The sequence below is a fragment of the Poromitra crassiceps genome (assembly GCF_964638095.1).
Source record: "Poromitra crassiceps genome assembly, chromosome: 25".
Taxonomy (NCBI): Eukaryota; Metazoa; Chordata; class Actinopteri; order Beryciformes; family Melamphaidae; genus Poromitra; species Poromitra crassiceps.
In genome coordinates, this window is record NC_139649.1 from 19,798,034 (window position 1) to 19,814,498 (window position 16,465).

At 43.6% G+C, this 16,465-nt stretch overlaps 1 protein-coding gene across 1 annotated transcript; it reads left to right on the top strand.

Annotated features, from left to right (window-relative positions):
- Window positions 1-354: 354 nt before the first annotated feature.
- Window positions 355-14,864, top strand: LOC310798140 (HORMA domain-containing protein 1-like). Its single transcript, XM_083660623.1, has 9 exons — window positions 355-389; window positions 2,352-2,503; window positions 3,021-3,178; window positions 7,296-7,376; window positions 9,394-9,454; window positions 11,337-11,398; window positions 11,766-11,849; window positions 13,117-13,182; window positions 14,460-14,864. The coding sequence occupies exons 1-9, from the start codon at window positions 376-378 to the stop codon at window positions 14,616-14,618; spliced, it is 837 nt and encodes a 278-aa protein (XP_083516749.1). The 5' UTR covers window positions 355-375; the 3' UTR covers window positions 14,619-14,864.
- The last annotated feature ends 1,601 nt before the right edge of the window (window positions 14,865-16,465 follow it).

Below are 16,465 nucleotides of genomic sequence, written 5' to 3' on the forward strand. Positions count from 1 at the left end.
AGTCCTTGCAGTTGTTGATGTTTTAACACCCGGTCAGCTGGGCTCCATGTTGCTATGTGTTTACAGATCTCTCTCTCTCTCTCTCTCTCTCTCTCTCTCTCTCTCTCTCTCTCTCTCTCTCTCTCTCTAACACCCGATCAGCTGGGCTCCATGTTGCTACGTTTACAGATGTCTCTCTCTCTCTCTCTCTCTCTCTCTCTCTTTCTCTCTCTCTAACACCCGATCAGCTGGGCTCCATGTTGCTATGTGTTTACAGATGTCTCTCCTCTCTCTCTCTCTCTCTCTCTCTCTCTCTCTCTCTCTCTCTCTCTCCACCACCAGAAAGTGACTGAGTTTTACCAGTTTAAGATTGAATACACTGCAGAGGGACATCAGATGGCCTTTGAAAGGTAGGATTTGTTATGCTGGGAGTCAGTTAGTTAACTGACTCATTGAAACATGTGGGATGATGATTATGCAAATATTTTTTAATGTCTACTTCAAATCAGTGCAGAAAACAGACTTTTGAGGTGCTGATGACAGGAACACCTCTATAAGCTGCTGTGTGTGTGTGTGTGTGTGTGTGTGTGTGTGTGTGTGTGTGTGTGTGTCTTGATTTGTAACAGTGCACACACTGCTTATGGGGATTATGGTACGTGTTGTTTATGTGTGCCACACAGAGTTGTAAGAACCTTCCATAAGGGAAATACAGTGTGTACTCATGCAGCAGCTGGCAGTATGGTAGAAGTCAGCACGGTGGAGGAGTGGTAGCGCTTTCGCCTCACAGCTAGAAGGTCCTGGGTTTCGATTCCCGCCTGGGACGCTGTGGATGTGACCCCCCCCCCCCCCCCCCATGTCCTCAGTGCCTAGGTGGGCTATCTCGTCAAAAGGGCCTCTCTGTGTGGAGTTTGAATGTTCTCCCCGTGCTCCCCTGGGGGTTCCTCCATACAACATCGGTATGGGCCCCCACCAAAAAAAAAAAATGCAGAAGATGGTCACCTGACCGGCGACGACAGAGAACTGAAGATGATCCCCGGGCGCTTTACACTGAAAGCTGCCCACTGCTCCTGGCTGCCCCCCGGAGGAAGGACATGCCTCCATGGAGGAAGGACATGCCTCCATGGAGGAAGGACATGCCTCCATGGAGGAAGGACATGCCTCCATGGAGGAAGGACATGCCTCCATGGAGGAAGGACATGCCTCCATGGAGGAAGGACATGCCTCCATGGAGGAAGGACATGCCTCCATGGAGGAAGGACATGCCTCCATGGAGGAAGGACATGCCTCCATGGAGGAAGGACATGCCTCCATGGGATAAATGCAGAGACTAAATTTCATGGTGCCACTCAGCATGTGTGTGTGTTCATGCAGTGTGGTGATTTAAAGACGGGCGTGTCATTCAGAACCTCCTTAGTTGGCACATTCACTTCCTAGGGATTAGCGAGTTAATTGATAACTGTGATTGGCTGAATCTACGCATGAATTATTACATATTTGTTCATCTTAGTTCCAACAGCACTGTGCTAGCACAGCACTTCACTGTTCACAGGTGAAGTTATTCAATTCATCATCGTTTGACCGTTCCAGTCATGCATAGGCCCCGCCCCTCCACCCGAGCTGGTGCGTTTTTAGTCCAACGTCATTCAGAGGAGCAGGTTCACCTCAGGATTCACCAACTACTTTCACCATTTGACATTATAATTATTGCATTATGTCATTTAGCAGACGTTTTGATCCAAAGCCACTTACAACAATAGAACATTTTTGTCAATAGTAATGAAATCAACTGTGTACCACATTCTTCAGGTCTTTTGACTAAAATGCCATTTAGTCATATTTTAGTCATATTTTAGTCATCTGAAATAAATGTTTTAGTTTTAGTCGTTTTAATTGACTAAATATCATAAAATTCTAGTTGACTAAATCTACAGTAGATTTAGTCGACCAAAATCCAGCGGGCTTAGTTAAAGTGTAATGCATTAGTAAAATCTTCTCTGGAATTTGCACTCTTTGGAAAGATCTATTAGTCTGTTATTATGGAATGGTATTAACGTTTGAACGTGCAATACAGACAGAGATTTAACTGGTAAAGTTCTTCTTCTCTTCTGATTGGATCTCTTCCCAATTTAGTCTAGGTTTTATTCGTTCACGAAAATGTCAATAGATTTCCTCATAGTTTCTGTCATCACAACATTGTTTTAGTCAGTTTTAGTCTAATTTTCATCAGTGAAAAAGGGTAGTTTTAGTTTTAGTCTAGGAAATGAACACTGGGTTGGATACCTGGCACAGGGACTGAAAGAGCAGGCACATTGAGCAGCAGTAGTGGGCTGGTGATTGCTGTTGACTTGTCATCCGGCCATTTTCAATCTCAGCAACAACAACAACAAGGTGTCGGCCATGGCCTGCGAGAACACCAAGAAGGCCAGCATCCTGCTGGTGAGGAAGCTCTACACTCTGATGCAGAACCTGGGTCCTCTGTCAGAAGAGGTCTGCCTCAACATGAAGCTGGCCTACTACGACCATGGTAACACACACACACACACACACACACACACACACACACACACACACACACACACACACACACACACACACACAGCTTTAGCACAGTTAGAATCTCCAGCAGTGTAGCATAAATTAATTGCATAACTCAAGAGTAATTTCTTTAGTGCGCCCGGGTAATGCAGCGGTAGTTTGCCTGCCCACCTACACGAGGGTTGCTGGTTCAAACCCCTGTGTTACCTCCAGCTTGGTCGGGCGTCCATACAGGCACATTTGACTTTTGTCATTTTAAGCATTCTCTTATTTTATCATTGATTATCTGTACCCCAGTATTCTACCCCAGGAAATTGGCAGTTAATGGGGATCCTAAAATAGATGAATAAAACCAAGGAAATGTTAGCATTGTAGCCAAAAATCATTAATCAATTATCCAAATTGTAATCAATACATTTTCTGACAATTAACTAATTGGTTAATGGACTAATGGTCTCAGCACTGTCTGTCCCTCTGTCTGTGTCCCTCGTCTGCCTGTCCTCCAGTCACTCCTCAGGACTACCAGCCTCCGGGCTTCAAGGAGGGTGACAGCTACAGCATGGAGTTTGAGAAGGAGCCGGTGAAGCTGGCCCTGGGCGAGGTGTCCACCGCCTTCCACAGGGTGAAGGTGGACATGACCACAGAGAAGCACAGAATGGAGCAGGTGAATGACAGGAGAAGACAGAGGGAGAGAAAATAGAAAGAGAAATGACATCATCAGTGTGTGTGTGCCCCCCTATGACATCACTGATCAGTCTTGTCACAATGCCTCCTTGTGTGTGCGCGTGTGTGTGTGCCTTTATGACATCACTTTTGACATAATCACTGGTGACATTACATCATTAGCTAATTAGCCTAATTAAAAAATACGGCTCCGTCAGGTCACCCGCACGGGTGCCCTTTACACACCCTGAAGGTTTCAGCCCGATCACACGTAAAACGGCATAGCTGTGGCCGAACACAGAACTTGAAACAAACAAACAAAGCCCACATACCCAATTGTATATATAATATATAATCTATCTATAATCTATTATATATAAGTGATTTTATATGATTTTACTGTGTATTGTTTATCATTTTAGTGTTTCATTGTTTTATATGCCACAATTTTATTCTTGATTTTAATTGTTTTAACTTGTTTCAATTGTGATTACACTGTAATCAGGGCGTCCTTGGAGCGTGCTCGCAATGGTCCTCCCTGGTAAATAAATGTTAAATATATATACGGTATACTAGGGATCTATATATACTAGGCTCTTTTATATACATAAAATGTTGATCTATGGGCCACTCTACCCCACAGAGCCCAGTACAGCCGCACTGCACTGCCTGTACTGTCTATATATTTACACCCCTCATTCTGTCTATTATAGCATCTAATGTTCAACTTTATCATCAGTATATAAATGGGAGCTGGGGCTCTGTTTGTTTGTTTCTCTGTCCCACTGTGATTGTCCCACCATGATGTCATAAATCCCACTGTGACATCATCCGTGATGTCATAAATACCACTGTGACATCATCACTGATGTCATATATCCCACTGTGACATCATCAGTGATGTCATAAATCCCACTGATGACAGCATCAGTGATGCTGGTCTCATTGGCCACACAGCAGCCGAGTTGCGGGCAAGGCCGCACAGTGAGCAGGCGAAAGCCTAGGAATTGAGCGAGCATAGCGCACGAGATCCCTAGTTATAATAAAATCACCATGTGCTTATGATGCCTGAGCAACGTGTAAAGTGAAGTCATGCCATTCGAAACATTTAGAAAACCACGGACAGAACTGGAACAGGAAAAGCTTGGTATGGTATTTAGCAATAGCAGGGAAGTGTTCTACCTTTGGATGTTCACTGAAGGCAGCAGCAGGGAGGCTAGCTGGTTAGAGACATCAGAAGGTCTCAGGTTCAATCCCCCGTGACTTCAACTGTCGTCCCCCCCCTACAAGATTTCCCCCGCCACTATAGCCACTTCTTAACATGCAGTGGAATCCGTATTATAACCTGCACCTAGCCGGTTGGCCTGCATGTTAAACAACAATTAGCCGGCCTACGCGGACTCCCGCGACTCCGTATCTTATCTACCTCGACCACCGGTATAAGATCCGCTTCCACGCAATCGTGGCTCATGTTTAACAGGGGCAGGTCATTATCCGCATATCCGTAGTGGGCAGGTGTGGCTCTTCGTGACTCACTTCACGTTCGCTAGTTTATTAATTAATGAATCGTTCGGGCAATCGCTTATATCAACGAGCAAACTCACGGTTTCCTCAAGTGCTGCAAAAACGGCTTGATTTGTTAAGTGGGGGCTAGAATGACCGTGCTTTCCGAGGTGAGGACTGGCTTGACTGCAGTTGCAGGCGGCCAGGTCCAGTGCATCAGGAGGGACGCTGCTGCCTTGCTTGCTTGCTCCCATGTCAGAAAAAGCCTAACTTTTGTGGGGAGAAATACATTGAAAACTAGTCAGATATGACTTGAAATGCCATTTTTTATCGAGATCATGCAACAAGGAGCCTACTTCAGGCAAGCAAGACGGCAGGAAAGAACCAGAAGCGTGCCTGCCGCCGTCAAAAGCGAAAGCGACCCGATGTAGGCTGTCAATTTAGTGGAGGTAAAAAGCCTTTTTACCTACTCGGCCAATCAATCAATCAATCAATCAATGGCTCGCGCTTGGTTCGTATGATGAGAAGATTAATCAAAATGCTTACCACAAAGCCACATGGGAGCCGAGAACCAGTGCAGGAGAGCTGCCGCGCAGGTGCCAGGTGTGGAGTGGGACTGAGAGATTAAGGTACCTACTAGCATATTGCTGGAGATTCAAGTTGTCGCACTTATTACTTTTAGCTAACGCTACGTTGTTTTTTCATCAGGGCAATGTCCAGAAGATATGGGTTCATGAGTTTCTGCAAATGCAGATAGATAGGCTACAGTAGGAGCATGCATGCATGTTATCTGTTTCAATAACGAAAGCGTCCTTACCGAGAACGACGTGCCGACCAATTAAATATTCTTGCTGCGAAATCGGCCTCTTAATGACAACACTGGAATAAATAAGATCGACTACGACTATAGAGGCTATAAAGAATGGACTATAGAGAAATAAATGGATTCAAAACGTTTATTTAGGAAACATAGGCTATCAAACTTTTGTGGGGAGAAATACATTTAAAACTAGTCAGATATGACTAGTTGCCACTTGTAAAATAAATCACCCACAGTGATTGACGACGGTGCGACCACTATTTTGACTGCCTCATAGCTAAAGCTGTTTCCTATCACATTTCTTGTGTTTGACATGCTACCGCGCCACCGACCCCCCAACGACCTCTGAGCCTTCTACATCGGATCATCGTAATTACTTATCGGTTTGAATTAAAATTGTGCCGTTTTAATAATAAAAAAGGCGAAGTCCACTTACCGTGACGCGCGGGGGATGTGCCGGCGGCATTAAACAAGCGCGCCCAGTTCAGTTCAGGAAAGACTCCACTCCCCCTCCTCCTCCCCCTCCTCTGCTCCACTGCTTCTCTGAACTGGGTGCGATTGTTTAATGTCGCCGGCGCGTCCCCCGCGTGTGAGAAGTCGGCTGTGTTGTGAAAACTTTTTAAGACAAAGAAGAAACTTCACGTTCTTTCCTGTTTTCAACCTAAAGTGAGTACAAGTCTTCAACTGTGAATTTAACTCGCCTGTTTCCAAAGTGAAAGTTGGACTCGCTCCATACTAGATACAGCAGCTGCGTTTCTCTAGTCATTTATCCTAAACTCTCTCTAACGTTATATCAGCCAGTAATTCAGTCAGTTTTCTGCCAGCTAGTTAAATTCAACACACACACGTTGTTGGTGAGGATCTGTAACGTTAACGTTATTTGTTTTGCGCCGTTCAAATTGCTGGTAGTGACAGCCACTGCCCACTTCAGTCACCTGGCTCTGTGCTGTAGCACAGAGCAGAGGCTATCAAAGCCCGCTGGTATCATAGAGCTCAGCTGTCCTGTGTTGTTAAAATGAATGCATTGCAGCGGCTAGCCAAATGGAATTACAGCAACGCAGCTGCAATAAATCATTAATTATTCCCCCCACCCCCACCCGCGACAATGCCATCATCCAAAACGATGTTTCACTGTAAAACAATCACGATGGGTATTTTCATGACATCGCACAACCCTATAATCCATAAACCATTTTAGATTTAAAGCATACAATATTTTCGTTGAACTATGAAGCTTTTGCACACACAAAAAAGTTTATATTTTTATTTTCCTGAAAACCTTTCGCGGCCCCTCTGGCAAAGTGCCACGGACCCCTGGCGGTCCCCGGACCCCCATTTGAGAACCACTGCTTTAGAGAGACACTAATGCTCCACTGGCTGCTCTATGGCTGAGCCTGACCTCTGACCTCTCTAAATGAACATAACAGCCAGGAATCAATAGAAAGAGAAAACAATGAAACAGTATTTGGGTTCATTAACACTAGAAAGGCCAAACTGCTCTCACTTAACTGCTGTTTGAATTGTAGAACAGAAATAACTTTGAAAATGTCCTTCCATGACTCATCCTACAGCCACTTTCAGTACAAACAGTGACTGTGTACAAAGAAACGTAATAATTATATTGACCCTCTTTATAACTGACTTTCTTGGCCTTTGCTTGGAGCCCCAAAAATCCAATGGCCTTTCTGGAGTTAAGACCAGTAAAAGACGGTGAATAACACGCTTCATGACAGTCAAGGCTTCTGGGAGGTGGTTTTATATTTTGATTGACAGCTGTGTTGGTGAACGTCTGCAGGTGGAGGAGGAGCCTGAGTGTTCCAGGGACAAGTGGGACGTGGAGGAGGAGGAGGAGGAGGAGGAGGCCACTGTGATGCAGGTCAGCACACAACTTAGATATGGATCTACGTCTTTTAATATATCTACAGTCAAATACATTTAAAGGGATAGTTGGGTTTGTTTGAAGTGGGGTCCTATCAGCTAGTTCCATACACTAACTGAAATAGGTAAAGTGTTCTGGACGCTGAGCACACCGTGTATGGAGACCCAGCACTCTGAAGCAGCAGCCTCCAGAGCTCTCTCTCTCTCTAGTTCAGGGAACCAGGAACTAAAATGTAATTTAGCCACCTAAAACAACGCCCATATATACAAATCAATATCAGTGTACATGTACGCTCTATTTTGACCATTTTCAGCGCTTTACTTTACCGTCAAACAGCCCTCTCATTCGGCACTTCATTTCCTCCCACCCATAGGACTACCGTGTTCCTCCGCTAAACGCCTGCACAGAGCCGCGGCGCTGGATTACTCTATATTATAGAATATTGTAGTCTATATTATAACGTTACATATCAGATGAAGGTGGTGAGATTATCATCCTTGCCAGTTACAAAACAGGAAGGCTTAGAAGAGAAACAAAACACTGACTTACTTTAGAGACAACAAGTCACCTGGCCTCTCTGGTCTGGGACGTTTTCCCCAATTTATCCTGGGAATGGTGAAAAAGGTCTGCAGGACACTGGCATTCAGTAAGGCAGCATATCATGGCAGTTGCCCGTCGCTCTCTTTCTGCCTGTTCACTCTCTCTCAAAAGTTCCTCTTCTGTATATTACTGTCTCTGGTTCATAATTGTATCCTCTTGTCACCAAGGTGAATGGCATATCGTCCTCACTATCAAAATCACTCATATTTTCGTTTGTGTATTCTATTTGTTGTGTCTTCAATAACAAACCGGGAGAAATAACCCAAAATAACAGCTGATCTGCGGAGTAATCCAGCGCTGTGGCTCTGTGCAGGCGTTTAGCAGAGGAATACGGTAGTCCTATGGTTTACTGGCTGACCCCTGTGTTGGAACATAAGGTGAATATGTATTCCAGATGGAGAGCTCCCATTTCCTCCTCTGGCAAAACGCTCCGTTGTGACACGTTTTACGTAAACACTGCCCATCTGCTTATATTAACCACATTAGATGCAAAGTGGGTTGATAATCGGTAAAACCATCCTTTAAAGATAAGCTATACAATATGTTGGAGACTAGCAAATGAAGAGAAGACTTCTCATCAGAGGCGCATTATTATGATCCAAACATATTCATGCATGCATATCATATAGAACGCAGAGCCATCTTGACAATGTTCCCCAAAGTATTTTTTTTTTTTTTTTTTTTTTACCTTTATTTATACAGGGAGAGTCCCTTGAGAGCAAGCTCTCATTTGCAAGGGACAAAGAACATATACAGCATTTACAAAATTACAGGTTAACAAGACAGACAATAAGAACAACAAGAGCATAATTAAATAATTTCAAAGAAAACATGAACACACCCTACGAGGAATGCTTTCTAAAAGTGCTTTAAAAGAATCAAGTGATCCATTTTTAAGTTTTCCTGGAGCACATTCCATTTGTTGGGGGCGAACCAAGAAAAAGCGGTCTTTCCTTGTTCGGTCCGCACCCGTGGGACAGACAGTCTGATATAGGACCGCGATCGTGTTTGATAACCTCCACTGTTACAAGAGAGGAGTGAGGATAGGTAAGATGGAAGTTTCCCAATTAATGCTTTATAAATGAAGTACCAGGAACATTTCTACAAGTTGAAAATGCATCTCTGTCGTCTCTGCAGTGGACATCTTTCCATTGACTATGATGTTGTCATTGTTAGCTCAAATAAATGTGTTCACGACACTGCATCAATCTGGGCACCCAGAAACTGGTGGGAATAGCGTGACCCTCCCACGTGCTACGTCCGTGCTACGTCCCCCCCCATGACATGGTTTTCATCTTTAGTCATGTGACCAGTCATGTGACCAGGTCAGACATATTAGGTCGTTGACTCATGCTGTTGTGGTCATTGTTGACATGTTGTTGTGGTCATTGTTGACATGGTTTTCATCTTTTAGAGTCATGTGATTGAAGACGTGGAGAAGCCTCGCAATGACAACTCATACCTGGACGACTCTGGTACGTCTTCCTCTGAGTTCACTTTCAGAAATGCTTCAGTCCCACTTTTTTCAGTCTGTAAAGTGTTCATCACCCTTGCAGCTTTTGTAAAATTTTGAAGGAAGAAAAAAAGTGTCTTCAGATCCTGAGAAAGTATTAAAATGTCTTAAAGATCCTGAGAAAGTATTAAAATGCACCAAAACCTTCCAACTATGTAATTTAGGCTCTTATGTGCCTAATTGTAAGCATCAACATTGTAGACATTAGTTTCAACCCAAATCCTAAATATTGCCATTTCTCTGTTTTTACTGTTTGCTGAGACTGGAGTTGAAGTGGGCGCTACACTTAGGGCTCATGATGTTACAACCATATCCCATCATAAATGCTAATGAATCTTATAGGAGCTCTCAGCTGTCTGTCAAACCTGAGATTTAAAAGATGCCGCCTCCCTCTCCAGCATGAGACGTTACTCACACATGCTCTGTGTCATTTGGCATTTGCCAGCCCAGGGACTGTGACTGACTATTGAGCTCCAGGAATCCCCCCGGCATTCCAGTGCAACTAAGCCCGTTGCCGAGTGCTCACATTCAGGATGCAGTTGAGGAAGCGGGTCGGGGAGCGACCTTGAGCTCCAGGGAGAGACAAATCGCGGAAAAAAACAAACATTTTCATGATAGAAAACATTTATCTATCGTTTCACTTTCATATTATGCTCTATCGTTTATAGCATTGTGTTGCAAATCCCACGCTCTTCCGTCAGTGTTTTTTTACTCACCTCCACACCGCACCAGACTCTGTCAACACGCCCCTTGTGAAGTTACCTCCAGTTATCCACTATAAGTCAGCCTACAGAGGCATTTGCGCTGTGTTAAGTCTGCGTTTGATCCAAATTTGCGTGCGTCCTCATAATGTTAAACATGGCAAAATATCTCCTCATCCTCTCGTCATCGCAAGGAAATCCATTGAGGAGCCGACAGACAGCTGTTCTAATCTTGTAATTGACTAACCAACTAATGAACTAACCTGAACTGACAACAGCATGTCAGCAGCCGTGCGTTGGCATAGACGGGTGACCACTTGACGAAGCTTTGGTTAATAGCTTCGGTTAGCTTTAGCAGCTTAAGTTTATATATCTATAAAATAGTTTCCTTGGGTCGCATTGGTCCAAGTTATTTTTCTTGGATAACAGGTGTTAGAGAATGGAATTTCCGGGAAATTACATTCTCTAACAACAGGGAAATCCCAGAATGTATTTTTGTTGAGTGAACTTGAATGCATTGAACTGGTAACATGGAAATCCCGAAGTGGAATATTTTTGTTCATTTATAAACTGAACTGAGGGAACTGGAGTGAACTATAAATGAGAACAGTCTTCTAGCCGTTTCTACTCTCAACACAGTCTTGTGCTCCAGTTATATCACACAAAGAAATCATGTTGGTGGTTTCCTTTAGCCTACACAAGAAAATGTGCTGCACTTTCAATTTGATGCATGAAATGTAGGCCTATTATGTCAAATGGAAACTGTTTTATAATTGACTATAGCTGCTTTAAAAAAGAAATTGTAGTTGGTGATCGGTCAGGAAGATATTTCTCATGGGTGATCGGTGGCAAAAAAAAAAACGTGATCGGAGCACCCCTGTCTTAAATACTGTTAAATATAGCAGTTTAAGTCTTCAGTTAAAGACGTCTTCAAAATGCTGTTTCTTTGGTGCGCTGTTTTATGCTGATCTTCTCAATTCTGAGCTTTTACATTTTTCTGATTTGACAATGACAGTGTAGCAAGCCATAACAAGCCCTCAATAAAAATATATCATTTATATATATACATTGGTAATATCACTGAAATAAATGTCACTATGGTTGAATGTGTTTTGTGCTGTTTTTATTGGATGGACTGTCCAGATGAGATCCAGATGATCTGCCAGGAGAACATAGAGTGTGAAGAAGTCATGGTGAACTCACAGGTTAGTGTGGCATTAACAGCAACACACAATGAGCATGTGTGTTGTTGGTGGGAGCAGAGAAGAGCGCCCCACCCCCTCTTATTGATACACTGTGACATTTACCTTATTCACCCAAATCTATTTCAGGTGTCATATAGCTCTCTCTTACTCAGAAAAAACACATCTCAAACTGCCTTTATTGGATAGAATTACATGAACAAAGCTGTGTTATCAAATAAACACAAATGACAGTGGAGATTGCTGACCAACAGCAGCCAACACAGTGGGTAAAGGAAGTCTGTCAGCGCTGTGTAAACACAAAGAGAAGGACCACTTCAAGTGCTCTTCTGGTCGGTGGAGTTACGGCCATCTGTCTGTCCCCTTTCAGATGGACACTCTGGTGAAGAACACGTCTGACATAGAGGTGACCCTCATGAGGACCAGGAGTGGAAGGGTCACCAGGTCCACCACGGTCAGTTCACCATCCAAACCTCAACAACTGCCAATTCTCTGCTTAAACTGTTGCTTACAGCTAGGGGGCTTGAACGCCCTTCACACTGAAAACACTGGCTAATGGCTAATGGCTATGTTTCCATGCACCAGGCTATTGGCCACACTGGCTCTTACGCTCTTATTCAGGTTCTTCTGTTTACATCAGGGATGGGCAACTTTGATGATAGAGAGGGCCACAAAAACATCCTTGCTACCAGAGAGCCAGATTGTGACCGTGCACTTCCACCAGTAGCCTACTGTAACACCATCACTCACAATTACTCTATAGATACTAATTTGATGAAAAAGACTGGTAATCAACGTTTATTATACCAACAACATTTATATTTTTCATATTCAAATTTATGAATTCTTCCATTCAGATGACACCAGAAACTTTGCTCTAGCTTTATTCATTTGATGGGGTAAATCACCCAAATATGTGATATTAATCAGATTAGTAATGTTGCATGTGCAATGTGCATCCTGGTGGATATAGTTTGTTACAGTAGCATTAGCTCAAATGCTAACATTAAACAGTATGTGGGTGGACAATGCTCACGCCATTAGCGCCACCGCCATGTTCTGGGATGTACAGTAAAATAAAAACACAGATTTTGGTTTTCTAACCAAACCAAACCAAAAATGTCTGCCTTGTTTTTGTTTTGTTTGTTTTTTATTGACCCACACTGAGTGAGTGAAGCCAGTTGCCCACCCCTGGTTTACATGAACCTTTCATACCCTGTGATTAATTTCCTCCGTCCCTCTTTGACTGAGCAATAGATGACTTTAGAATAGACATAATAAGTACTGCTTGCTGACATGTTGTTTGTTGTTGACATCAAGCATCATGCATGCTGTAAGGCTCTGTGAAGGAGTGAAAAGTGAAAGTGAAAGGAGTTGAATGTTTCCATGCTACAGTAAGTGTTCATCCAGTATAAGATGGACTTATCTCAGTCATGTATGTCTGATCTGTGCATGTTAACACAGCCAGTGAAGCGTGGAAAATCACTGTAGTACAATACTTCAGCAATATATTGTCTACGTTTTGAGGACTGTCACCTTTTCTTTTAGTAGAAAACTAACCCACAATTTATATTTGACCTGGTGTAAAAAAGAAAAACAATCATTTGAGTTATTTGATGTTGTCTTCAAGACAGTTCTTTGAATTTACTGTGTGTGTGTGTGTGTGTGTGTGTGTGTGTGCGCGCGGACGCGTGACTCTATGTTACTTTGTGTGCATGCAGGAGAGGAAATTGACCACCAAGATCAGCAAGAAGCCATCGCCCACCCCCATCAGCCAGGACAAGAAGGTGATGCACTCATCCTGCTGTCATTAATGTAGTCCAGCCTCCTGTCCCTAATTGACTAAATGCAGCCTGCAAACAATAAGTGTTGATCCTCTTTGTTAGTCTATATATTAGGAATGAACCTTGATCCATGTTTCAAACGATGGCTCTGTGAATTTGAGGGAATTGGGCCTGGAAAGTCCTTGAATTACATGTTTAAGAAGGTGTGGAGTGCAGGCAAGAGGACACAAAACATTTGATCATATGTCTTTCACCTCAAACAAGACAGGAGGACGCTGCTTTCAAGTCTGACTTTTACCTACATTTGCCAGAAAGATGAACATTTCAGCTTTTTGCCAAGTAGGGGCGTGTGTCCTTATAGCTTCTTTTGCTCCAGTGTCTTTTTTCAGTTGTTTCCAAAGAGTAGAGAGTGTATGGAGCTGTCTGAAAGTGCGCTTTGCCCATCGTCTTTTTTCAGAGCACTCCGGCTTTTCTGTGCGTCCGCTCCAGCGCTCCCATACAAAATATATCTGAAAATATCGGAACTTTTCAGAAAGGCGCGGGTGTCGAGCACTTCTTTTCAGGCAACTAATCATGTGGAGAAACTGTCACAACAGCTGCACAGAACAAACTCATCAGAGTAGTTCTGAAGCCTGCCCCTCGAACTCACCTTCATGCGCGACATTTTAAATCTATTGGTTGGCTCAAGGTGGAGGACAGAGTGGCCATGCTGAAGCTGTGACTCCCATAACCACAGGACCAGGGCCAGCAACCACAATGTCATCACACTTAGATTTAGGACTCTAATTGGGAAAAGCACGCTCACCTACTCTGGAGCTGTAGCTTGGATCAGCCTACCTGCTTAAATCAATTAGCTCCAAAAATCGGTTTAAGGGGCTGTGCACATACGACGCGTTTATTTAAAAAAGAACGCTTTGGAAATCATGTCGAGAGCGCTTTCATTGTGCACAAAACACAGTGCACGGAGCGTTTTTTTTTTGCGCTTTGTTTTGTTTTCCCCTGCAGTACAGTTAAGGACACACGTGGATCACACGGACGGTAGCATCTGGTTTTGTCTGTTTGATGTTGTTCACTGTGAACATGAAAGCCAGATTATTGCCATATTGTTTTATGTCCTTTTAAGGCCTTGAAAATGGACGAATTTTGAAGTTGGAACCTCTGGCTTGTATGACAGATTAGTCCGTTTTGATCACCTCGGTGTCTCAGAGACAGACTCGGCCTGTCAGTTGTGGCACGCTCTGGTGACGTGTCTGCTTTGTTTCTTCTTCTGTTGTTTTCAGATGTCTAAGCTTGAGTTCCCTAACAGCCCGGAGGTCGTGTCCCAGGAGCTCCTGTTCCAGGACGTCCTGTCCCAGGAGCTCCTGTTCCAGGACGTCCTGTCCCAGGAGCTCCCGCTCAAGAACAAACGCAAAGTCAGCGAGCCCAAAGAACGCTACTAGCCTCCAAAGCCACTGCAAACAAAGCAGCTACACCAAATTAGATTGTTTTTTTATTACAAGTTGTGTGACTGACTGTATCGTTTATATCTGTCGTTTTACTGTTGCGTTCTCAATTGTTTAACCGTTTGTTTGAAGGTATCTTACTGTACCACAATATCAAGCCACAACAATAGTAAGCTTTCCCTGTAATACTGTGCCCACATTATGTTATCACAATGTTGTCACAATATGCACGGCGCCGCATGCCACTACAAATCAGTTCATAATGGAGGACCCTTGTGTCAATGTTCTCATCATAGTTTCAGTTCACTAAGGCAATATGTTTTTCCAAAGCAAAATACTTGTTTGTTTTTTAGATGGGCCATAGAGTATGTTTAATAAAAAGGGGATTAATACCGTATACTGCAATATTTTGGTTTCATTTCAAATTTCATAGTTAGATCCCTACCGTGCATTAATAGTATTTTGGAATTTCACACCTAATGGTTGTATGTTATGTGATGTATTTCCTCTTATTTTTTTATTTATTATTTTTTTACCTTTATTTATACAGGGGGAGTCTCACTGAGAGCAATGCTCTCTTTTTCAGGAGTGCCCTGTTCACATTCACACACACATTCATACCTGGAAGCTGACCAGTACAACCACAGTCTGATCTGCTGGCCACTGATCAGCTCCACTGGAGCGGTTGGGGATAAGGGCCTTGCTCAAGGGCACCTCAGTGGTGCAGTTATTGTAGTTATAACTTGTTATGTGGGTGAATAGATACCAGGAAGTGAGTTCTTTCTGAGGAAGATGTGATCAAAGCATTGGACACACATTCTTTGTCTTATGAGTCATGTTATAAAATCTAATATACAGTATTTTGGATAGGATACCTCATTGAGAAGGACTTCTTTCCTCTCGTCTGTGGATTCTCTTAATGCTGGTTGAAGCAACACATTCCTTGAATCTACGCACCTACATTTGAAGCTTGTTGGACTTTTAATGTGCCTTGTGTGCCTACCTAGAAAATAGGATAGGAACAGCCAACCTCACTGTAATCCAAAATGACCACAAGAGGGTGTTACGTGGCCATGGGATGCATTGATGGGATGAGTTGGGAGAAACCTGGTGCTAGAGGGGTCAGTAGAGACCGTTACGAGAGCATTATGGCAAATTTCAATGTTTCAGGCATCACCGTAGGAAGGCTTTTCTCTTGTTAAACACGATTTCAGACGGACAAGCCCGTCTTTATTGTCACACGATTACAATCAACACATGCACGGAGGGCCACAACACACACATGTTGACGGTGGCCGGTGAAATTTGTCCTCTGCATTTAACCCATCCAGGCATGTCCTTTCCTCCGGGGGGCAGGCCAGGAGCAGCGGTCGCTTTCTCGTACAGCGCCCGGGGACCGACTTCGGATGTTGTCGTCACTGGTCAGATGACGATGACGATCTGATCTTCTGCATGTTTTTAATGGGGGGGGGGGGGGGGGGGGGTTATATAGCCTACGGAGGAACCCCCCTGGGGGAGCACGGGGAGAACATGCAAACTCCACACAGACAGAAAGGCCCTTACAACGAGATACCCCACCTGGGCAGGAGGCACTGAAGATATGGGGGGGAACACAACCACAGTGTCCCAGGCGAGAATCGAACTCAGGACCTTTTGACTGCGAGGCGACGGCTCTACCACTGAGCCACCGTACCCAACCGTGCCCAGCACAACTCTTTGATTTCTAAAGAAGTGATATGTTTGTTCATCAAAAGGTCGCACAGTAATTGTTATATGCTGTATATTTAAATAATATTTAGCAATGAAAAGAGAAAAAAAGATTCCACAAAGAAATGAAATTTCAC